The sequence below is a fragment of the Ascidiella aspersa genome, chromosome 3 (assembly GCF_963924565.1).
Source record: "Ascidiella aspersa chromosome 3, kaAscAspe10.2, whole genome shotgun sequence".
NCBI classification, from domain to species: Eukaryota; Metazoa; Chordata; class Ascidiacea; order Phlebobranchia; family Ascidiidae; genus Ascidiella; species Ascidiella aspersa.
Window position 1 is genome coordinate 1767705 of NC_139449.1, and position 25872 is coordinate 1793576.

At 34.3% G+C, this 25872-nt stretch overlaps 2 protein-coding genes across 2 annotated transcripts; one reads left to right on the top strand and one right to left on the bottom strand.

Moving 5' to 3' along the window:
• Positions 1-7148: 7148 nt before the first annotated feature.
• LOC146158035 (band 4.1-like protein 5) lies at positions 7149-11542 on the bottom strand. The gene is made up of 5 exons (XM_083383688.1): positions 11535-11542; positions 9971-10068; positions 9140-9260; positions 7920-8007; positions 7149-7295 (listed from the first exon to the last, which is right to left on the bottom strand). Exons 1-5 carry the CDS (start codon positions 11540-11542, stop codon positions 7149-7151), a joined length of 462 nt encoding a protein of 153 aa, XP_083239814.1.
• A 9608-nt stretch (positions 11543-21150) lies between these two features.
• LOC146158036 (fibrinogen C domain-containing protein 1-like) lies at positions 21151-23922 on the top strand. The gene is made up of 6 exons (XM_083383691.1): positions 21151-22142; positions 22358-22422; positions 22703-22799; positions 23009-23105; positions 23251-23382; positions 23742-23922. Exons 1-6 carry the CDS (start codon positions 21872-21874, stop codon positions 23920-23922), a joined length of 843 nt encoding a protein of 280 aa, XP_083239817.1. The 5' UTR covers positions 21151-21871.
• Positions 23923-25872: the final 1950 nt, after the last annotated feature.

Genomic DNA, 25872 nt, shown 5'->3' on the forward strand with positions numbered 1-25872 from the left:
TATTTCCTATCAGTCACCTTAGTTTTGCGCAAAAAATCGAGTTTCGCAATAAAATATACAAACATAGGGTATTTTAGATCTTCAATTTTTGATTTTTTTAGACAATAATCTATTTCTGTAAATAAAACCTACGGTAATTTGTTTGGACATTCACCCAGGACTCGATTTGGATCCAACGATTGTATATTTCTCTATTTCAGTATTGCAAACTCTTACGTCACGACACTTTGCTTATAAATGGATCGCTTATAAAATACATGACATTATACCTTTACTTGTTTGAAGTTTATATATTGCTAAGTAACTAAAATATTTTGGTCAATTTGTCGTAACATGTTAGTAATTAAATATAGCTTATATAAAACGGAAATTAAAGGAACAATAATTATTTAGAAAAAACGAAACGTTTTTATTTGTGAAAAAAGGTTTATTGCTATAAAAACAAATTTGTCGAGCAAATTAACTATGATGACAACTCAGCTGAAGAAATAAAGTTTGTATTTTAATTGAACTGTCCATGCGTAACTTCCACGAAAAAAGGCAAAACATCATTAAATTGTCGGTTGATACTTAAACGTCCATTGTGAGGTTCCAAATCCAAGAATTATTGGAACGCTTCCTATTGGCTGAAATTTGATGACGTCACAGATAACATGTTAAATGTAACAGACGATCAGCTGAGCGGCCGCCGGCCGTACTAGGTGACTAGGTCGTAAATTTATTTTTCTCACAAGAGAAAAATACCAGACGAGTTGGTATTTTAACATTTTTTGCCGCTGGTCTAGAATCCTACCACAACGCACATTATTTGGGTTAGGGTGCGGGTTAGAGTTTTGGGTTAGGATGAGTAAATATAATAATACTTGACCCAACCTCACCCAAACGCTAACTCGCACCCTAACCCAAATATTGTGCGTTGATTTAATGGTTGTGGTAGGATTTTAGACCAGCGCCCATTTTTTAAATATTTAATAGGACACATTAAACGGGTGCAGTGCTGACCACCTCCGCGAAAATTGTTTTAGCCAAAAGCCCATATATTGTCCATAAAAGCATACTGCTGCTTATTTCAATTATATTTCACTAATATTATGCAAGTATGAAACATGATATTTTAGTATTTTAGTTTAGATAACATTCTTTAACATTACCTTGGATATTCTAAATACAACTCTTTTCACAAAAAATGTACTGGTTACTTTAAATGTGAACATAACTAACATACAAAGTGATCATACTTTCTTTATTAAACAAGTATTACTAAAAATAGATAATGGACGTAGATTGAAAACAAACAGAAAAATTCGCACAAAACTTCACAGAATAAATAGTCGTTGTAAATGATTTTAAACTTTGCATACACATTCTCCACCTTTTGGAAATTTGCAATTGATATTATTAAAAGAACACTTTAATATTTGAAATAATTCATGTAACAGGATGTAAGACTAGCAATTGGCAAGGCTAGCAACATCTAGCCATAATAAGCTTGCACTCAAGATCTTGGCTCAACAAGAACCGATACTTTGCCAACTTAGCTACACAGCTACATCGGAACAAGAGATATACAACTATACCACTTTGCCTGCTGCATTCTGTTGTATCTCCAAATTCATTGAAGAAGATCTAAAAGGCTATTCATAAGCATGTAGAACCTAGTGGTAATAACATCAGAAATGCCCATCAAATAAAGACAAAAATAGAACATTGCAATGTCGTGAACAAGCCAATTAAGTCGCAGTCTTGTCATTTGTAAAATAACTTAAGTTGAAATCAAATCTTTTCAAATATAACATGTCAAGTCCCAGTCAAGTCAATTCAACACTGTAAAGTTGAAATTAAATTCATAATATTACAAAAGAAATAATATACAAGAACGTCCTAGTTAAGTTTATAAAAAATTAATAAAATCTAGGTTAAACTTTTTTAGCAAGTTTTTCATATTTACAATTATTAATATGTCAATAGAAATTACTAATTTCATCAAAATGAAATTTTAAACGAGCATCATTACAGTGCTATAATTCATGATTTGTTAGTTGTGACTTAAACGCTTCACTTTGCTTGACATTATAGAATATAAGCTTTTATAAAAAAAGAAACCTGCTTCAGGTAATGCGTCCACAGTTCTGTCTTGAATAGTTAAATTATTCATAATGATCAGCGTCTTTAGTTTGCCTGATTTGGGCATTTTTATGAACAAAAATAAGCATAATAGAGCATCAAGTTCGTAGACTCCTCTGGTTTAAGTTTGCAAACTTGTATATAAATAAATTAATCTTAAATACCACAGTAACATGTAAATATACTTTTATTTTTATGAGAATGAGATGTACCATATGTGCATTGTGCACACAACACATTTGGCCAACTTTAGTGTTTTGTGCACAACATGTCACAGCACAATGTCAGTTATGCTGATTTAATTACTTGTACAATTTATATACACATTCTTTATTCAATATTATCTTTACTTTTCCTTTTCCTAAAATGTCACTCACTATGGACCAACAATTACATCAAGTTTTATCAATAAAATCTACTAAATTGATATTCTGAATTTGAAGCTACCATTTTATAATAAGAGGTATTCTACTTCAAACATCGCATCCTTTTTAATCAGGCACTTTTATACAGGCATAGAGTAACTTACCATTTAGGATAGTGGTACCCACACTCTTAGGCTTATGGCACAAACACAAAATTAAAAAATAGATTGTAGCATGTTTACTAGCAAGGATGTACATTAGGGCTAATTTATCAGTTAAATAGTGCCTATAAATATGCTGGGTATCCTAAACTTTTTCAAAATTATGCATTTAGTCTAAGTACAACTGGTTATTCGCTCGGCTATGCACACACCTTTCATTTTCATTTATTTTCATGACTTTTCCTCGAATCTGTTCGAATTACCTTGTTAGCCGGGTAAATAGCTTCAGGAAGTATATATTAGGAGTATAATGTATATTGGAGATTTGCCCGGCTCACTGGCAATTCACATAAACCTATTAGAAATATTACATTGATTTGAGTTAGGGTTGGGGTTAGCACTAATTTCGGGTGGTGGTAATATTAAATTTATTTTTTAGAGGTTGCATTGTTTCCAGCATTTCAGGATTTATAATCCATTTAAATTACTTTGTTAGCCGGGTAAATAGCCTCAAGAAATGCTATAGGTTTTTTTCCCCGGCTTACTCAGGTACGCAATGCCATACGCCCATTGGTGATCGCCGTTTTGTAGTGGCAAGCTTGTATTCTGTAAGCTGCGTGTTCTGATGACCGACACCAGTTGCCACGGGGGCGACAGGTCAACACAAAACACGCGAAAAAGGCAAATGCGAACACGTACATAGAAAGTCACACAAGACACGCTTCGCTTAACATGCTGCAGGGGCTACAGTTTCCTTATTTTTTGTGCTGGTTATTTGCTTTGCAAGAAACATTAGTTTAAGTATCTGATCAATTGGTAGATGTGTTAATGACTGTGACTTGCACCTTCTAAAGACGTCATATAGCATGGGTGGGCAAATGTATTCAATGGAAGAGCCATTTGCAATAAATACAAGTACTAGAGAACCTTAAAATTAATTCAATACAAAAACGGTAAACAATGTAAGTTCATGTTTTTATCAATATCAGTATTTTGTTTGAATGGCTAATCTCTTAAACCTTGGCAATGAAATTGCGTTGATTTGCTGTCTCGGATCTATGTCCAGTGTTACGTCATAAACGAAATGCTGGCCTAAATAAAGAAAATAAAAAAGAGAAAACGTTACTATTGGTAGCCTTTACATTTTTTTTGGCAATTTTACGATTCGACTAGAAGAGCCACAAAAAACATGCCGCGAGCCGCAGTTTGCCCACCCCTGTCATATAGTACATCAAGTAACTAGATGACGTTGGAATTACTTTTACAAGGATTTTGTTGCAAGAAACACTAGCTGAAGAAACGCACTGTACGATAAGACACTTTTGAAAGTCTGTTGCGATTTGGTCATTATCTCATTCTAGACATGTGCCTAATAATGATTTACCTTCCTCGCATATTGAAACATGTTTTTTAAAATGTCGTAGCAACGATTTTCGTCGGTAATTAAAACCTTTTGTAAAGGTTAATCCATTCCACGTTGCACCTAACAATGCTTTTTAGAGAAGTGAAATTCGATAAATTTCCACAAAGGAAATTGTAATTTAGGAAGGAAATGTTTTCCCAACCACAAACAGCGTTGCAGGGCTAACTGTACAGCATTGGTTGTACCCTCAGACTAGTTGTACGAACGGTAGCAGCCAACGGTGCTATGGTTGTTACTCGACTTGCTCCTCTCTGAATCTGTGTAGCTCAGTTGGTAGAGCGATGGTCATTGTATGACCGAGGTTGTGAGTTCGAACCTCACTATAGACTAGTTGTACCAACATGATGCAGCAGGCAGCAGTGCTATGGTTGTTACTCAACTTGCTTTACATCTTACGACTGAGCCTGTACAGCGCTCGGTAAATACGCTGTTTAAAAACGAAACATACGAACAGCGCCAACCGTGGTTATATCAATAAAATTTTATTGTCACAAGGTGGCGCGGCTGTCACGTAGTTTTTACCGAATTCTAACGTAGCCCATGGGCAAACGATGTTATTGGCTTGTCTGTCTCCGTTTGCTTCCAAAAGGAAAATTACCTTTGAAACCGCATACCTGATTTAGAAATATATTTTAATGCGAAAAAAAGAATAAAAATTATAAAAAATGATAGTTTTAAAATTTATCGTACAACATGGATGACAAAAATGTGATTACATAATATCGTATCATAATAAAGTTGAGTTTTTGCTATTTGGACATTTACATATAGTTTGTCGTGTGTTGACGGCGATTTGTACGAACGGTATGCAGCAGCCAACGGTGCTATGATTGTTTCTCGACTTGCTCCTCTCTGAGCCTGTGTAGCTCAGTTGGTAGAGCGATGGTCATTGTATGTTACTATATTGATGTTTTGTTAAGAATTTTTAGTTTGCCGCAAGCTAAAAAAGTTTGAGAACCACTGGCCTAGACAGATTGCAACCGTTATATCTTAAAGCGTTTATAGTTCTAAAATTTGCGTACTTTGCAAAAGCGAATCAGACATTATTAGATTGCGAACCTCTTAAGAAAAATCAAACCTGGCCATTGTATTTTGCACTTTATTATTTAATTTTCTTTTTGAAAACAGCCAAGATTATGCTAGGAAAACTGGGCGATGATTAGATGGATAAAAATTTAAATCATTTCACCACAGTTGTTCAACACACATTTGTGTGTGTATCGTTCATTGAATACGTGTTTTAAATTCAAAAAACAAACTCTGATAGATTTAAGCAATCTCGCGTTCATGTAATCTTTCCGTCAAGGCTTTACACAACGCCGCACACACTGATCTTGTCAATTTCCCGAGCTTGTATGTACAACTCGACCCAGGCTTGTTTCCGGCAATGCATTCATGTTTATTTACGGACCATCAGTCAACTGAATTGAAAATGCGAAGCATATGATATTTGAAGCAGAATGTAGAGCACGGGCAATGCACTCTGCAATTTCATAAATTAGTGAGTTTTTATTTAATCTCGGTTACTGTTTTTTGCTTCGCAAAACAGCTATATTGACAACGCCAACGTAATTATAATCCAATAACACCCGACAAAGACGATCTTCGTGTAGTATTGCAGGTAGCGAAAAACGTGCTTGTAATTTAGCGTGGTCCCGTACAAGGATCTACCAAAATCAATCACATATATTTCACGGTCTTGGTTTAGTTTTTTTGCCTAAACGTTAATAAGCCGTTTTTAATTATGATGTCAATAAAAATCACTAATTTATGACGTCATAAACGTCAGACGGACAAAAAGGGAAATAATTCCTTAAGTTGAAAATTCGGGACCGCCCCTTTATGGATTTCTGGATACGCCCCTGTTAACAATGTAGCAATTCTAATTTCACAAATCTGGTGTAAATGTCTTAATAATGCACAGGCTTGGAAAGAATCCACACGCTAACATATGGAAAGCAATGTCGGCTTCGCATTGATTTGTACGATTTCAACAATACACACAGATACGCAGATTCCCGGTAAGTTAGTAAAATACCCTAAACATAGTTGATTGTACCGGTATGCTTGAAAAGTGCTACTATGAAAATATGAATTGACTACTTTTTCATTCAACATGAAATGTATAACATTGGACTTTATCTTTGTTTTTACCACAAAGTTTTTTCCAGTTCATTCTCTGTTGGGAACGAGGCTGGCAACTACACACTGCTGGTAGCTGGGTACAGTGGTACAGCTGGTGACAGTTTGAGGTTACACAACGGAATGCAGTTTTCCACCAAAGACCGAGACCACGACCCAAGGTAAGTCGGTACCATTGATTTTATATCGCGTTTCCAAAATGACACGAAAATAAAAAAGTTAAAAAAGTTGAAGCGTATTAACACACAAAAATAGTTTGGTCCAAGTGTTTTCATTTCTCGTTTAACTACATGTTTGTTACATTTTGCGATTTTACACTGTTTTATAACTCCTACTTTTCATTGAGGAAGTTGCTTTTAACAAACTAGGTTCTCAAATTTAGGTTGGTACGCTTCAATAATGAATCTTGTTGTTGTTTAGATCCAAGAATTGCGCCAGAAAGTACGAGGGAGCTGGAGGAAGGGGATAAAGGAAAAATGTATATATATCGGTTATCATGATAAAACACAAAGAATCGGACGTGTCTAGTAAGCAGAGCCCCAAACAACCAGATCTTCAATTTGCCGCGCTATATTAATTTTATTTAAACTATAAAGCCTTTGCGCTATTTTCAATATTTATTTTTGAACGTATAGCGATTGAGTTATGTCATTAAAGCGAATGTTTTTCAAGTCTTAAAATATTTGAATTTAATAAATGAGATTTAAATAATTAAATACGCTGTAAACGTACAACAAAAGAAAGCTTTACCTTCGTGAACGCCAATACACTCTAAGCCAGAAGATACGCTTAAATAGAACCAATAGAACATTGATCTGTTAAGCTGTACATAATTAGAGTTTGTGTATGCTCCTATGTTTTTTTTCCTACTTGTGCATGGGCTTTGATATTCTTCTTTGTGTTTTAAAATGTTTTATGTTTTTACGAACCCTGTCATCGTCCTCTGTTACGACCAGCATGAGTCGTTTGCCCTTGAAGTCGAGACGCGGGCCAGAAGAACAAGACGATCTTCTCGTCACCCTCAAAAACAAACACCCCGGTCGGGGTCTGACCCAGGCTGTAGTTGTTGCCGTCCTTGCCCTAAAATAAATAAAAAAAGTTAATCAAAAAAAAATTACGAAAAAATATTAATTGAATTAAAAAAAAATGACTTCAAAAAAAATTACCATATTTCTTTGTTTAAAACAAATTATATAACAGTTGATAAAAAAAAATAATTAAAAAAGGATTAACAAAAAAATATTACTTAAATTATAAAAAAATACGTAAATAAAAAAAAATTAATTAAAAAAATTACCAAATTACTAAATGTTTAAAAAAACTTATAAAACAGTTGATAAAAGTCTAAAACAAACAAGAGTTTAGTTTCTAAAAGGAAGCAATGTAGCACAATAATGAATGCCATTTAATGAACCTCATTACTTTCAACGTTGGCTGTAAAGTGTGATATGCAAATAATTATATATATTGTTGAATGATGATTTGCAATTTTCAGTTATAAAATTGCAGAAAAATACCTTAATAATGAATCTAAAGGCACAGCTCTGCATAATTTTTGTAAATTCTTTATTTTGGTTGTTGAACAAAAATAAAGTGAAAATTTTAATATTAATTTTTTAACTTGAAATGAAAAAAAGATATCAAATAAATAAAAATTTACAACAACAAGCTATAAAAATCATCAATACGAAAAGTGTATATCACCTTGACTTGGTGCATATCTACTCCATACATTTCCCTCCATTTTGCGATGTTCAGAAAGTTCAACTCTGCGTCGGCAGGAGTTTGTCCTCTAGAAAAGCATTTAAACATGCATAAGTATTCTATTCTGGAAGCGTCACCTGACAAATAGTGATGACTGGCATGTTTGTACACTTTGACATTTTGTGTTTGTAAGCCAATCAATTGAAGGAAGTGGACTGTTGCATGAACAGGATTGAACAGTGTTTTGTCTTGGGTTTAGGAGAATTGAACAGATAAATAATGTGAAGAATGCAATTGCTAGAAAAAATAAGCAAAAATTCTAAATAAATAGAAAAATATAAATATTTGTACAGAAATAATGTGAAAAATTTTGAACAGATAAATAATGTACAATTTCATCATATTCACAGTACAGTAAAAGATAAACTCTAAATAAATAGGAAAAAACAAATATTTTTTTTAGTCTAATCAGCTATACAGGGTTGCCACACAATTTTATGAATAAATAATTCAAATTTGTTTAAAGGATTTTTAAAACACTTAGGCTGGGCCAAAAAAAAATCAAAGACTAGTCAAAAACTTTTGAAATAACAAAGGTTTATCATAGACTTTTCAATATTTAAATCTATTTAAAGACATTGGAAGGCTATGTCGCAACCCTGCTATAACAAGAATGACAACAAAATGTATTATAGACAATTTTCTCAAAATGTTAAGTTCACCAAATACATTTTATCAACGGAATACAGCACTTAATAATGTACAGCATTTTTTGAAGTTCCTCATTGCTCAGTTTTTCAACAATTACAAATTCATGTGACTATGAGATCATTGTTTGTCCTGTGTGGAATGTATGATGTCATAATTAAAGGGAAAGTTGACCACAGTTGAGAAAATTTCAGAAGTCACATGGTTTTAAAACTAACATCACAACATTAAAATATTGAGAAAGGCTATAAAAATACCATTAAAGGGTACATGTAGTGTGGTAAAAATAAAATAAATGAAATTGTTTCAAAACGTATTTGGTAAATTTTAACAACAATTAGTTAAAAGCAAAGTTGGGAGTAATAATGCTGACATAGCAAGTTTAAGTAAAACCTTAAATTTTAGAACCAAGGCTAGCTAGATTCATACCCAAAAACACCAAAACAGACATAACCAGAAAAACTATATTCAAAAAGTAATAAAATGAAAAAAGTGAAATGCATAATGCTTACTTGCACTTTTTATATGCTTTGATGGAATCCAGTTCAAACTGTTCTGTCTGGTTTGGAACGAATCGGAACTCGGAGATGAAGTAAGGGTTGTGTACCTCAGGGTCGTAATCACCAAGTTCGGCTGCCGAATATTTGACAACGATGTGTTTAACACGACAGTCGTTTGCACAAAGCCAATTAAACAAGCATGACAGCGTGGGGACGAGATTTCTTATTGCGTAGGTAGAGCGAAACATATTAGTCAGTAAATATTTTAAATCTAATGAGAACGGTTGTCGCTTTTTCATTAGAGTTAAGAAACTGAATATATAATTCTAAAATTTGTGTACTTGATTATTGTAGGTCATAATGTATGATCTTGCCTATTACAATCACAGGAATCTTGTCATACATATAGTACATTAATCACATTAGTTAATGTAAATATTTTGAATCTTATTAGAAGGGTTGTCACGTTTTTGAACAGTTAAGAAACTGAATATATACATTTAAATTCCATGTACTTAATTATTGTAGGTTTAATGCAATGATCTTGCATCTCATTATCAATGGAATTTTCAAATATTTATAATCTAAAACAAACCATTATAAAAAATCACAGTCTTTCTTTATAACAAACTATTTACAGATAACTTGAAAAGATCCGTTAAGTATTAAAGCTACTAAATTACTAAATCTAAAATATATTGGTTAGATTAAAAAAATAAAAAAAAACATTTTATGCAAAAAGTAGCCCAAACTATTGAAACCATGTTATTAAAATTTGAAAAAGATAAAAACTACTTAAACAAAAAAAATATATATATTTAAGCAAAGTAAAATGCTACTTACATTGTAAAGCATACCCTGCCAATTGGACTGCAACGACAAACGGACAGGAAAGTTTGTCTTGTAAAATGTCCTTCTTCAATTGCAAAAAGAACTGGTATCTAAATTGAAAACAAAAACAAACATGTAATAACACTGCTGTTGTAACTGCAGCAATTGTTTGTACACTTATGTTTAAAAGGCAAATATGGTTAAAAAAGTTGTATTTTCTCTGGTCAATCCAACCCAAAATACCTTGTTGCTTGTGGCACCACTAAAATTAAAATATGAAGTTAGTAAATTACTTAGTGTATATGACTTTGTTGGGTTATCCAACTGGTGTAAAGAATGCAAAACTTTAAAAATATTGCCGTTTTTGACTAATATAAATAAAAAAATAGTACCAACCATGTTAACGTCGTTGCCTGAGTTGTTTTATTTGCGCTTACCAGCGGAAAAACCTAATTAAATTTATTCTAACAAAAAAAATACGTCATGCATGCGCATGCAAATAACTGTCCTGACTCGTATTAGAGAAGGTCAGGCGCTCCTTCAGTTATGAACGTACAAATTAATAAAAAAAAACGGTCTTTAAATACCGCTTACCACAACGCAAATTATTTGGGTTAGAATGCGGGTTAGCGTTTGGGTAAGGGTGGGTCAAGGGTTATTATTAATAATAAACATAATAATACTTGACACACCCTCACCCAAACGCAAACCCGCACCTTAACACAAACAATATGCGTTGTGGTATGCGGTATTTCTTTCTTTTGTTGTTTTTTTGCATAAAAAAAAACCTTTCCACGTACATAAGTGAAAGAACGCCCATAAACGAGCTTAATTAAACGTTTGGAGCTAAAATAAAAATACAAACCTCAAAATGACGTAATTTTATGTATAATTTTTTCGTCGGGATCCCGGGATTCCCGGGAAGTTTTATTTTTTAATCCCGTTTCCCGGGAGTGAAAAAATCCGGGAAAAAGAGGAACCCTAATACGTACATTATTCGATGCATCTTTTTGTGACATAACTTTCTACTTTGGGTTTAGCATGTAATGGAATTTAATACTGGCCAATAAATCGCTGAAAGCGGACGCATGTTCCGTCCTTGTATGGATAGCCTGTCAAACAAGGCATGGAGTCCGTCAAAACTGTTTTGCGGTCAAAGCATGAAAAATAGCCAAACTTACTCTAAAAAAGGCCAAAAAAAGCCAAATCTAATACAAAATCTAACAAGCCTATGTTTTTCCTTAAAGAAAAAAAGCCAATAAATGGTCATGCTGGTACATTGAATTTATCTTTTTGTGGCAAATTTTCTTAATTTTTTTCTCTTTTTGGAATTTTTTCTTAGCAATTTTTCTCTTTTTGTGATATTTTTTGGACTTTTTTCTCTTTTTGTGTTAGTTTGATCTCTTCATAACATAACACCCATGACATTTTTGGAATATAACAAAAAAAGCCAAATTTCATTTGGATTTTTTTTTTTAAATAAATCCAAAAAGGTTAAAAAAAGCCAAAATTTTCAAATTTGTCTTTAAAAAATCCTAACTGGCAACCCTGGGTCAGAGCAGGTTTTGTAACCTACCGAGACATGTTTTGCGGTCAGTGAAAGCAGGTTTTGCTTCCTACCGAGACATGTTTTGGTTCTACCAAACATGTTCTGCGTCCTACGAAAACATGTTTTGCGGCCGGTAAAAGCAGGTTTCACGTCCCGCTAGAACAGGATTTCGGTTGTTTGGGCATGAAAAAACAGATTGAGTTCTTTCTATTTATTTGAGTGCATGTCTGTTCTGTAGCGCAGTTTTTCATTCGTGGTTGTTGCAGTAACATATTATGGCTTGAAAATAATATTGTAAGTAGATTTGTAAGACGAGCCTTGGTAGTTTAGAACGTTTGTGTTGTGTTATGTTAAGGTATTGTCTGTAAGTAATTTTTGCTCAAATAATCGTTTGTGGTGTGGTAACTTTCAACTCTTTCATCTAATAAATTGGTTCATTGGGTTAATTGTGTGGTCTGTGGTACAAGCTCTTTTATCAAGTTAAGGTAATACCCGAAGTTAAGAACTCAATTACGGCTTTAACCAGGGATTTAATTGTTTTCCAATAAGTAATTTAAAGAGCCGTAACAGTATGTTTGATTTAAACCTAACCTGTTTTAGGTAAATTTAACCAGTGAGCATTAAAAAAACAGGTCAATGCTTCAACTCTGTCAGAAAAACAGTTAATTAACAGCATCAAGGGTTTAATATTGTCTTTTTTGTAATTTAATGAATTAGAGCAAAATAAGACTAATTCTAATTTTATTCAATTTTTATATTGACTTTGTGCTTTAATTCTAGTTCTAATCTAATTCGGATTTTACCAAAAATGTTACTTCTTCCAACAGCATTTTTAATCTCTCAGTCGAAATAAAGAATTTAAATTATTACTTTTGGTCGAAACCACTAGTATGTAATTTTTACAGTCTGAAAAAGCTATGCCAAACCTAAAATAGCACAGAAAAATTTACCAGTTACATTCTGATGAGAATAAATTACGATTTAAACTAAATTGATTGTGAATAATTAAATCCAATTCTTCAAATTCTAGTTTATATAATTTTTCAAAGATTCACTGAATCTAATCTAACTTGAGAAAAAATTAAATAATTTAATTACATCTGTTTTTTAAAGTACTGCATTAGTGTGCTGGTGTAGTCAGCCACATGTTTTTGATGTTTTACTGGCCACCGGTCGAACACAAATAAGTTATTCTTTCGGGTTTATTCAAAATACTTGGTTATATTTTTTGTCATTTGAAAAAGACATAAAACTATTAAAATGCCAAACAAAATTAAAATGCAATTTATTTAAAAAAATGTTGTGTAAATATTGAAATACAACGTCAAAATAATTGCAGAAAATTTGAAAAAAGATCTAGTTATCGTAATAGGAAATGGAATAATTGCAAATCAAAACTAGGCCTGGTGGTTAATTCTGCAAGCTTGTGTATAACATATATTGCTCTAATGAAGACATAATACAATTAAATGTCGTTAAATATAACCCAAAACTAAATGTTTTTGAAAAAATTTAACTGAAGGACATTGTCAAAGTTCTTACTATTTAGTTTCTTTTCAAATTGTAGACGATTTAATTGCATTTTTAATCAATTAATTTTATAATTTGACAAATTTTGACCTAATGTGTAAATTTTGACTTTTTTATGACTTTTTTCACAAGTCAAAAAATAATCGCCTACAATGTGCAACTTGCTACGAAATGATTGAGTAGTGAGGTAGAATGCAGCTGCTCCAAAGCTAACTCAAAGCACTGTTTAAGTATAGAACAAAATATGATTAATTTGTGAAAATATTATTTTTTGATTAATAGAAAAATGTGACGTTTCGCTGTTTTTGGAACACTATATACGGATCTGTTCATAAGTTTAATGGTGAAAATAAGGGCACAAATAGACGTAAAAAGCAACATGCTTTATTGTTGAAACGTTTCGGCAAAATGCTCATGCCTTCATATTCATATCACTGATTCATATAACTAATAATGACATGAGCATTAGCCGAAATAAACCATGTCGCTTTTTACGTCTATTTTGGCCGTTATTTCCACCATTAAGAATATGTTTTGTTGTTATATTTAAATCCTGCAGAGTTAAAGTTAAAGAGTTAAAAATAAAAATAAGAAATACAATAATGCTTTACTGGAAAATTTCTTCTAGCTTAAATATTTTTATTTCTTTCTCATTTTTTTAATTCTGGTTAGTTGATCCTTCATACGAAAATGAGGCTAAAAGTGTTAAAAAGTCTTGCTTGGAAATGAAATTTCAAATAAATTCCCGAACCCGAAAATGTGTCTAAAAGCCACACATGCGACAGATTGCGCAGGTGCGTGCGAGTTAGCGGCTGTGTCGGGCAAATGAACGTGTTTGAGTGGCTTGAAAGTGCCGCTTAACGACATACCCTTTTAATACTTGCTTCGAGAAAGTTTTTCACTTTTTTGGCTTTTAACTATAGGTCGAGGAATGCTGAATTTGACACAGAGCAGCTGGTTTGTGACGTAAATGTATAAATTGTCATTAAAATTGCAAGCGTTTTGATAACCATTGTTGCGTTAACCAGAGTTTAACCTTTTATGGGCATAAATATCAGTCCAATTTTTTCGCGTACTGAAAACATTTTTTTCCAATTTTTAAATGTACATGAAAAATACGTTTTCAATTTTTCCACTTGGATTATAAAATTTTTTGTCCATTTTTTCACATATCTTTTATTATAATTTATTTCCAATATTTTCACGTACGTTCAAAAAAAATTTCCCATTTTTCACATACATTAAAAATTCCGAATATTTTTCGCGTACAATAATTAAACCAAAATAAGTGTGATCCGGACAAACAAGAAATTAACTCGAATCCAGATCAAAAGAAGGATTACAAAATCCGTTGTAATCCTCAAAGTTGAGTTTCAACAAACGGAAATAAGTAAGGCTGGGTTCAAACCAGGGACTTGGGTTTAGGCTTTTTGATTCAGCGCATTCTCTGCTAATCTGGGTGGCGTTGACAGACTTGAACGGCGCGAGTTTTGGCTTTAGAGGGGTGTGGGGATGCAGACCAGGTGACGAAAGAAATCTATTTAAACCCCGGAATGTCACGACTCACACATAAAACAATTTGCCTGCTAAAAGTTTCGCTTTTGGTATATTTTAGTCAAGAAATTGCTCATAACCGGACGAGTTTACACAAAACTAATAGCTTAACGTGTAATTTTTAAGACTTTGAGTTGAATTTTTATTTATTTAAAATGACTCAAGTTATTTTACATAAGACTTTACTTACAGTAGACTAGAGTTATATTACGAATGACTTGACTGGGACTTAATTCATTCTAAAATGATTAGTTAACAACCCTGGTAATTAAATAATCAAATACACCGTCAGCTTAAATCAGTGTTTCTTAACCTTTTTTACTTGGGGGCGCACCTAGAGACATATGAAAACGTGGCGGCGCACCTTGCGAGCGAAGCGAGTGCGAAATTTTTGAGGTGTACCGGCATTTGTTTTAAATTGCCTGCAATTTTTCATTATTTAGGCGTTTTAGTTGCAAATCTTTAAATGGACTCCAGCCTTGAGCCCAAAATTGGAACAACATCAACTTCGGAATAAAAGACAGTTAGGAATAAGGCGTAAATAGGACTAATACCTAATAGTCGTAATAATGACAAAATCGGAATCCTTGACCTAAATGGCCAAAATAAGGCCTATACAACCTTTTGTGTAATCCCAAATTCAACCCATAACTATTTCTAACTCTCCTAATATTTTCTACCCTAACCAAATCGCTAACATCACCAATAAGCCAAAACAGATGCAAAAAAATCCGTGGCCAAAATAGCGGCGCCCAAATGTCGACAGCAAACGGCCTTCCATGGCGCACCGGTAGAGAAGCGCTGGCTTAAATGCATGTTCGCGGCGAATATTTGCAAGCCTTAACTAAATGTAAACAGGCTTTGAAAATGTACCTTTTTACGGGCTTGGTAATGATGATTAACTTGATTTTTTGTGCCTGGTTTTCGGCATGAACGCGTCGAAATGCGGTTTTGTTTGTTCGGCTTAACTATACCAACAAAGCCTAAAGTTTTGCGGTGTTGGGCTTGGGCGAGCCACCAAAAAACAGCTTAAATAATTTATAAAAAACTTATTAAGAGAAAATACAAAAAACAGTAAAAAAAAAAGAAAAATTATTGAAAAAAATTAAAAAAAATCAAAAAACTGTCATTCTTAGCGAAACATCGCTTTACCAATCCATTCGTTTAAGAGCAAAAATTAAAGCTTTCAGGCATCCGTATAGAAGCAGCTTATTGCGCCCCCTATTGTTCATCAAGGGGGTGCTCAAATTCCGCGTGTTCACCCTGCGTGAAAATAAAAAAAAAAACAATCCCCTCAAAACGGGGTCTCGCGAGACCCAGGAGCAAAGACACAAGGGTCTATTTTCTCCCCTCCCCTATGGTGTTATCGTCTAGCTTGCGTGGAACCCGTCCTATGCACGGGTCGTTGGTTGAGGCGTATAGCGTTAAACAACACAGCAGGCCTGTGCCGTGTTTTTTGCGCCCTATATAGGAGTGGAGTCTTTGCAAGTCAAGTATTTAACCTCGCCTTTCCTGAAAGGTTGCACTGAGAAACACGAAAACGACGCTAATGAACCTGGTATTAGGGTGTCCCTGGGAGACTGCTAAAACCATAACATGTCGCGTCGCTTAGGAATTCTGCATTATTCAGATTACCTTTGGGCATAATGGTTGGAGGCGTAGTAAGAATATCAAAGCCCATATACAGAAGTGGGTAGCGTTTTGCCAAAATGATACCCACTTCTGTATGGGCTTTCATATTTGTATTATTCGAATTACCCTTTTGGACAAAAATGTATTTGAGACCAACACACGGGCTTTTGTAGCAATTTCGATAAAATATAAAGTAAAAAAATCCAAAACGTTATCTTTTAAACTGACATACAAATTTGAAAAATTTATCAAATATTTTGGCTTTTAAATTATTTTTTGAAAATAATTTATTTTTTATATTTTATTGAAGTTGTTCTTTCACGACATTGCTAAGCCTTTAGCAACCATTGAAAAGCATATAGTGCTTAAACGGGTTTCGTCCTAAAAAATAATTAATTTACGGTTGAAAATGGCATATTAATCGGCCAATATACGTTATATTTATATAATTCTTAAAATTACTGTTTTCGCATCTTTTCAATGCTTAATTGTGTGTAATTTCGCCGGCGAAAACTTCCCACAAAAAATGCATTGGTAATCGGATCTCCGACCATGGCAGGTGTTCTGGCCTTCTCGCAATCGACCCGAAAACATAGACCAAAAACAAAGTCGACACTTGATCTCTTTTCATTTATGTTTTCACCCCGAACGAGTTGTTGTACAGTGTTTTTACGCGAAACATGTAGAACCGTTTTAGTAGGATTTGTAATGCTTTTAAATTTGCGCTCGCCGATTGTTTAACGAATTTCAACCATGCTTTTGGAAATTTTATTTATGTTTTTTTTGAAACAATTTTATGAAAAGAGTTATTCTAAACGTTCCAAATGCTACGTACTTCTGTATGGGCTTTGATATTCTTATTACGTCTTACTACAACCTCCAACCATTATGCTCCAAAGTTTATGAAAATTGTTTAACTTTTTTTTGAAATAGTTTTATAAAAGTAACCTGACAGTGTGTTGGGAAAACGGGTTCGGCTCGTGTAAAAATAACTCTCGTTTGACGCAATGTACCATCTGTAGGGCCCGACTGTTGGTTTTAATTTTGTTTAGGTCTTGGCGACCCGAAAAATATCCTAAAAGCCAGCTGTGGGTAATCCTACACCTCTAAATTTGCCGGTCAACCATAGGTCGCCGTACCAGTAAAAACTACAAGTTGCAAATCTATTTGTTCTCCCGGTATTTTTAAGTCGAAATTTACACTTCATAAAATTTATTTTTTTAACGAATTTTTTTCTTTTTAATTTCAACTTTAAACCGCTTTTCACTTTCAACTTTTTTTTAAAAACAACATTTTTTCGTTTTAATTTTAATTTAACCAGCGGAGGAAAAAATAGCTTTACTCTAAAACGGCTTATCTCTCTCTAATCTTGCCAAATTTCAAATTAGACTGGTAATAGCTGGTACATCATGTTTCAACATTCCAAACAAAAGTCCATCAGGAGCGTACGACAATCCGGCCATTGCGAGCACTTAAGACTTCCGTTTGGTACAAAAAGGCCTTTGAACTTTTTGCAATCGAACAGGGTAATGTTAAACGCAAACACTTTCAACCCCCAAGGTTTTACTTTTAACGCACCGCATTACGTTACTCTTCTTGTAAGCGATTTTGGTCTTCGAAAGGGTAGAATTTTTTAAGCTGAGGAGAATTTCCCGTTTGAATTTCGCCCACAAACACAGCTTGCCTGTCGGACCTTTATTTCGAGTGCTTTTTACTCGAGTCAGCCTACACCTGCGTGTTAGCGGGCGCATTATTTCCAATTAATCGTTTCCGCTGCTTCGAAACTGTACGCTTGGTAAAACACTGTCTTTACTCACTTTAAAAACAAAAACAAAAATGAAATAGTATAATAACTGAAATTTAATAAAGAATATTGTTCGAAACGTTCAAAATGATACCCCACTTCTGTATGGGTTATGATAATCATTCTATGTCTAACTACAATCTCGAACTTTATCGTAAGATTTGGTTAAAACGTTTAAAATGATACCCACTTCTGTATGGGTTATGATAATCATTCTATGTCTAACTACAATCTCGAACTTTATCGTAAGATTTGGTTAAAACGTTCAAAATTATACCCCACTTCTGTATGGGTTATGATAATCATTCTATGTCTAACTACAATCTCGAACTTTATCGTAAGATTTGGTTAAAACGTTCAAAATTATACCCCACTTCTGTATGGAATTTTAAATTCTTACTACTTTCTAGTATAATTACGATATGTAAAAATTTAAGCTTAAAATGACTTTTTACGTTGAAACAGTTTGTGTTTGGTTTAATTTTTGGTATCGATTCGGTTTTGCCTCCCCACAATATCCGAAAAAAAGAGCCTGGCATGGATTTCGGTGTACTATTAATACTTAAGCCGTAATCGTTGGTCAAAAAGCAGCTTCAGATGGGCCAGATCATAGTTGTTGAACACATATATGTGTGTGCATCTTTCATAGGTGTATAGGGTATGAACTTGTATCTCCCTGCATAGCAATGGTACAAATCGCCGTATACAAGGTGTCAAACATGGAGATGCCCAGCCGCGTCTTGTTTATTTCAAACGGTGCGTAAGGCGATATGACTAGGGTGTGACTAAGTACATTGGCGTTTTTTCGCCTACCTAAACTGTTGATGGTTCATGCTCAAAAAACGGGAAAAGCAACTAGCCATAGGCAGGTAATCTCGTTGCACTTATTTTACAAACAAATGATGAAAAAACAACCCTTGCCGTGAACCTGTATGCCTGCTTAAGCTTGTACACATGGGCGTTTAAGGGTGTTTTGAAGATTACCTTTACGGGTCTCGGGGGATTGAGAATACGCTGGGAGCTAATACGAGAAATTCACCCAATCGCCAAGCGAAACAAAAAAGCTTTAAATAAAGTGTTGGACCATAATGGCTGGATGTTGTAGTTTGATGATAAAACTGATTAAATATTTTTTGAAATTTATGCCAAAATGTGATACCTACTTTTGTATGGGCTTTGACAATTGTTCTAATTGTAGGTTAAGTTCAATAAAATACCACAAAAAAACAACCAATAGTAAGAAAGCGAATAAAGAAATATTCTACGTCTAACTAAAATAATGAAATAGTTTTAACTCTTTCGTTATTTTTTAATAGAAAGAAATGTTCACCACTGGGTGTTAGAATAAAAAAGCTGGCATGTCTTTACAAACGTGTATTTTTCTAGTTATATGGGCCGAAAATTTATTTTTTTATATGGTTTGTTATGGTTTGCTATGGTTTGCTATGGTTTGCTATAGTTTGCTATGGTTTGCTATGGTTTGCTATGGTTTGCTATAGTTTGCTATGGTTTGCTATGGTTTGCTATGGTTTGCTATGGTTTGCTATGGTTTGCTATGGTTTGCTATGGTTTGCCATGGTTTGCTATGGTTTGCTATGGTTTGCTATGGTTTGCTATGGTTTGCTATGGTTCGCTATGGTTTGCTATGGTTTGCTATAGTTTGCTTGACATGTTTCAGACCGAATTTTGTCCGAAGATTTATAGAAAAAGTACACATCGTAGAACCTTCAAATTTTCAGACATGGCGTAGAGTGGTATGTAGGTGCTTTGTAGAAGTCTATGAGGCTGCACCCCAGGGGCCTTTGCTTGGGGGGCAAAAATGAAAATATTGCGTTTTAGCTCCCTTTAGCTGACGACTGCCATCTAGCAGCAGAAAAACTTTCATACAGAATTCGTTAATAGTCGCTTGCTTTGTCCAGCTTGTGAAGTGACGAAGCGACGCCTGCTGCGGTCTATTGTCCCGCGCGTGAGACTTTCATTGTGACTCGTCCAAAACTGGACACGTGCGACTTGTATTTTAAAAAAGAGGCTTCTCTTTAGCAAAATTGCTTAATGGTCTTGCAAAACAACATATTTTACTGCCGCAAATTTAAATGCGAAATCTGGGCAATAATGTGTTAAAATGAGCGCACTTTTTGAACTGCTTTCAAAAATGTGCGCACTTTTTTTCACAATGTGCGTCAAAATGCTTTTAAAATGTGCGCACATTTTTAAGTTACGTCAGAGTTGGGAATAGAGTTCAGTTAGAATTTAGAGTTTTTTGTACAATAGTTAAAACGACAGTTATTGGATGTTTGCTGTCAAATTATTTTTGCTTGTTTTAGACTCCAAACCATTCGTCAAATATTTGTTCTTAATCGTGATAATTCGGGATGAAATGGACGAAATGCTTTTCAATGGGTTTGACTTTATATCAAGTTACGTTAAAACTAAAATATACTCAATACTCGGTTTAAACTTGTTAGCAGTACAATTTAATTGGGTTAAATCGCATATAAGTACAGGTATAGTTATATTTTGTCATTTAACCATAGGTTTGTGATATTACATCCTTCTTTCTATTATATATGAACCCCAATCTCAGACGGGAGTCTAATATTTTTGTTTGGGGCCATGACAATTTTTTAGCGATGACATCACAAAGTTATACGTCATAACGTGACGTCACAAGTTACATCGATTCGTGACGTCACAAAGTTACAAGTAGCCGGGACGTCATAAAAGTAGCGTAAAAAACACCTCACAGTTCGCTTATTTTTTTGGTTGGTGAGGTTTTACTTTCAATACAAAAAATAAATATACTCTAAAAAAATGTTATCGGTTAACAAAGCGAAAAAACGGCTTAAAATCGTTAAAGTTGCACAAACTTTTATTTTCAAGTTTGCGATGAGTCACAGGATTTTGGGGTGGAAGCCTTTTATAAAAATGGACCAAGGCTCACTAGAAATGTAATTCCTATTGCCCCCCCACCCCCTTTGGATCCACCCAATCCCCAACCTCCCCATAAATTCCCCAATTCCACCCATAGTTCGCAGTTTATTCAGATGTTTTCTACCTACCATAAAAAGCCAATCAATTTGCAAGTGAATTCCATTATGCAAAGTCGCAATGCAAGCAGTGAAGCGTGACAGACTTTTTTGCCAGACGAAAAAAAAGATTTCCAGACACTTCTTGAAGTTTTGAAAAAAGCTTTCTTGAAATAGCGTTTATTGCTGGAAATGCTTAAATAACATCACAGGTATGCTTTCTAGAAATGTGCGAAAGAAAGTCAAGGGCACTGGTCTAGAATCCTACCATAATTAATTAATAAACGCGCAATATTTGGGTTAGGTTGCTAGTTAGCGTTGGCTGATTTTAACATTTTCCATGTAAGGATCAACTTCTCCTAAATTTAAATATAAAAGCACAATCGTTTATTTAACATTTTAATAGAATCCCTCGCAATCAACCCAACAAAACAACACGAATATAAATAACGAAGTTTTCGGGACATTTTTGATTAGCCTATAAAAAATGACAAAATGCATGAAACTTGGAAATGTAACGCTTTCTAATTATTCAAACCCTGCCTTGACTTCCAATTTCCGGTGTTCTCAGGTGACTTCCGGTGACCAAAAGTAAAATTAAAGTGTTCAAAAGTGTCCTGAAGTGCACAAAGTGTCTTTGGGTGAAAAAAATGGTTTGGTAAGTTATTGGAAGTTAAGATAAAAATGCCTTGCCCTGCAATGGTTTGCTTTGGCTTGCGTTGGTTTGCTTTGGGTTGTGTTGATCAGATTTGTTTGTTTTGATTGTTTTGGTTGATTTGGTTTGATTAGGATTTGTTTTGTTTCGCCAGGAAAACAAAATGCTGGTTAAGTTTATTACAATCTGTCTCTCCTTCCTTGTGATTTGTGACGCAAACCGATGCAGTTACGTCACAGTTCCTGTTTGTGACAATGACGTCACAATATCACCAGGGTCCCTGGGTGCGCCACGTGGAGCCAAGGGCGACCAAGGTCCTGCTGGTAAACTTGGGCCCAGGGGAATACCCGGATTTAGGGGCTTAAAAGGCGAAAAGGGTGAAGTTGCTCAGAGTGATGAAGGCGCTTTGCAAGAAATGTGGGAGAAAGTGAGAGGTAACTTGGTTTTACATCGCATGTGTGGGCTGCTGTTTAAAGCAACACAATGATTAAATAACATAAAACCTAGAGGTATTGCATCTTTATAATTTAATGATGTGAAGGTTGTGCTCTAGGCTTTATGCTGTAGGAAGCCATGTGGCTTGTAATGCGGTGTTTGTTTAAGTTATTTTCCAAACCAATGTAAATGTAAACAACAACAAACTTTTCAGAGTTGGAAAGGATTGTGACGTCACTTAACTGGAGGACAACAATTCTCATCGAAGACGGATGGACGGTAATAGGCCAACAACGCATTAACAACGCATTTGCAAAAAACTGGCATTGATTTGAATTGCATTTTGTAAGCTTTTATATAATTGTTGGTTAAATTCAGGTATTTAGATTTTTTTGCTAAAAAGGGCGCACCAACTAGGGATGTCCGATAATATCGGATCGTAGCCGATTCCCTAACTCCGGCCAACAATTGAATCCACTGAATTTTATATTTTTAGTCGCCAACAAAAACCCTGCAAAGTTATCACCAAACCAGATTTCTACCAATTCTTGTTTTGCAGGTTTTCCAGCGAAGGTTTAACGGGAGTGTGGATTTCTATCGCAACTGGACCGAATACAAAAACGGATTCGGAGACTTTTCAGGCGAATTTTGGCTTGGTATGTGAACAGCTTAAGTGCAAAAAAAGTTTTCAAATTACTTTCGTACAACTGCCAAATTTAGCAGTTTAAAGTACGACATTAATCAAATGTAGCCAGAATCTTACACTACATCACACACATTTAAGAAAAGAACTTGTAAAACCATATACGCACTGTACGCAATTGTCGATTACACAACTTATGTTAAAAGTCTTATTAATGCACAGGCTTGGAAAGAATCCACACGCTAACATCTGGCAAGCAATGTCGGCTTCGCATTGATTTGTACGATTTCAACGATGCCCATGCATACGCAGAATACAGGTGAGTTAGTAAAATTCCAAAACATATTATTCTGTATGTTTAGCAAGTGCAAATACCGAAAATATTAATCGACTGCTTTCCCCATTTAATATGAAATGTACAACATTAGACTTTTTTTGATTTTACAACGTTATTTTTTTTCCAGTTCATTCTCTGTTGGGAACTCGGCTAGCAACTACACACTGCTGGAAGCTGGGTACAGTGGTACAGCTGGTGACAGTTTGGATTATCAAAACGGAACGCAGTTTTCAACCAAAGACCGAGACCACGACAGAAGGTAAGTCGATGTTTGCGTTTTATGTTTGCAAGAAGAATTAAAAATTATGAAAATAAAAAAGGAAAAAATAATTGATGCATTTTTTTGCAACAACTCAATCTACATAACTATCATTCGACCACCTTACAAAGCGCATTAACACATAAAATAGTTGGGTCCAAATGTTATCGTTTTTTATTTAGCAAATTTTGATAAATTTTTATTATTGCTACTTTGCATTGGGGAAGTCACTTTAACAAGAGCTCAAATTTAAGTTACCATGATAAGATGCTCTGTATTTACTTAAACGTTGCTTAATTCCCAATATTAAGTTACAATTTTATGGATAATTGCTTTAACGATAGCATCCTGTTGTTTAGTGCCAGTACAAATTGCGCCAGCAAGTACCACGGAGCTTGGTGGTTCAGGAGTTGCCACCGCTCGCACTTGAATGGGGAGTGGGCAAGAACATCGAGCGGAGGTAGCCAGAAAATCATCTGGTACAATTGGAATGGATGGCAGCCATTGAAAGCTACTACCATGAAACTGAGATGCGATTGATCCGCTTATAATTGCTCGCAACTTGTACATACATTTCATGCATCGTGAAACTAAAAATTATTTCCTATCAGTCACCTTAGTTTTGCGCAAAAAATCGAGTTTCGCAATAAAATATACAAACATAGGGCATTTTAGATCTTCAATTTTTGATTTTTTTAGACAATAATCTATTTCTGTAAATAAAACCTACGGTAATTTGTTTGGACATTCACCCAGGACTCGATTTGGATCCAACAATTGTATATTTCTCTATTTAATTATTGCAAACTCTTACGTCACGACACTTTGCTTATAACTGGATCGCTTATAAAATACATGACATCATACCTTTACTTGTTTGAAGTTTATAAAGTAACTAAATTTTCGGTCAATTTGTCGTTTGTTATGTTAGCAATTAAATATAGCTTATATAAAACGGGAATTAAAGGAACAATAATTATTTAGAAAAAACGAAACGTTTTTATTTGTGAAAAAAGGTTTATTGATATAAAAACTAATTTATCGAGCAAATTAACTATGATGACAACCCAGCTGAAGAAATAAAGTTTGTATTTTAATTGAACTGTCCATGCGTAACTTCCACGAAAAAAGGCAAAACATCATTAAATTGTCGGTTGATACTTAAACGTCCATTGTGAGGTTCCAAATCCAAGAATTATTGGAACGCTTCCTATTGGCTGAAATTTGATGACGTCACAGATAACATGTTAAATGTAACAGACGATCAGCTGAGCGGCCGCCGGCCGTACTAGGTGACTAGGTCGTAAATTTATTTTTCTTACAAGAGAAAAATACCAGACGAGTTGGTATTTGAACATTTTTGCCGCTGGTCTAGAATCCTACCACAACGCACATTATTTGGGTTAGGGTGCGAGTTAGAGTTTTGGGTTAGGATGAGTAAATATAACAATACTTGACCCAACCTCACCCAAACGCTAACTCGCACCCTAACCCAAATATTGTGCGTTGATTTAATAGTTGTGGTAGGATTTTAGACCAGAGCCATTTTTTTAATATTTAATAGGACACATCAAACGGGTGCAGTGCTGACCACCTCCGCGAAAATTGTTTAGCCAAAAGCCCATATATTGTCCATAAAAGCATACTGCTGCTTATTTCAATTATATTTCACTAATATTATGCAAGTATGAAACATGATATCTTAGTTTAGATAACATTCTTTTACATTACCTTGGATATTCTAAATACAACTCTTTTCACAAAAATGTACTGGTTACTTTAAATGTGAACATAGCTTACATACAAAGTGATCATACTTTCTTTATTAAACAAGTATTACTAACAATAGATAATGGGCGTAGATTGAAAAGAAACAGAAAAATTCGCACAACATTTCATAGAATAAATAGTCGTTGCAAATGATTTTAAACTTTGCATACACATTCTCCACCTTTTGGAAATTTGCAATTGATATTATTAAAAGAACACTTTAATATTTGAAATAATTCATGTAACTGGATGTAAGACTAGCAATTGGCAAGGCTAGCAACATCTAGCCATAATAAGCTTGCACTCAAGATCTTGGCTCAACAAGAACCGATACTTTGCCAACTTAGCTACACAGCTACATCGGAACAAGAGATATACAACTATACCACTTTGCCTGCTGCATTCTGTTGTATCTCCAAATTCATTGAAGAAGATCTAAAAGGCTATTCATAAGCATGTAGAACCTAGTGGTAATAACATCAGAAATGCCTATCAAATAAAGACAAAAATAGAACATTGCAGTGTTATGAATAAGTCATTTAAGTCGCAGTCATGTCATTTGTAAAATAACTTAAGTTGAAATCAAATCTTTTAAAATATAACATGTCAAGTCCAGGGCTGCGAAGTCGGTTAAAAAAAAAACGAGTCCGACTTCGGCAAAAAAAATAAGCCCGAGTCCCGAGTCCCGAGTCCCGAGTCCCGAGTCCCGAGTCCCGAGTC

Coding starts and splice junctions, on each gene's coding strand:
- LOC146158035 (XM_083383688.1), bottom strand. Junction 8,008..9,139: donor AAAGCATATAAAAAGTGCAA/GTAAGCATTATG, acceptor ATGCTTTTCTAG/AGGACAAACTCCTGCCGACG. Junction 7,296..7,919: donor TAGATATGCACCAAGTCAAG/GTGATATACACT, acceptor TATTTATTTTAG/GGCAAGGACGGCAACAACTA.
- LOC146158036 (XM_083383691.1), top strand. CDS start 21,872: ATGCTGGTTAAGTTTATTACAATCTGTCTCTCCTTCCTTGTGATTTGT. Junction 22,800..23,008: donor TTCAGGCGAATTTTGGCTTG/GTATGTGAACAG, acceptor ATTAATGCACAG/GCTTGGAAAGAATCCACACG. Junction 23,106..23,250: donor CATGCATACGCAGAATACAG/GTGAGTTAGTAA, acceptor TTTTTTTTCCAG/TTCATTCTCTGTTGGGAACT.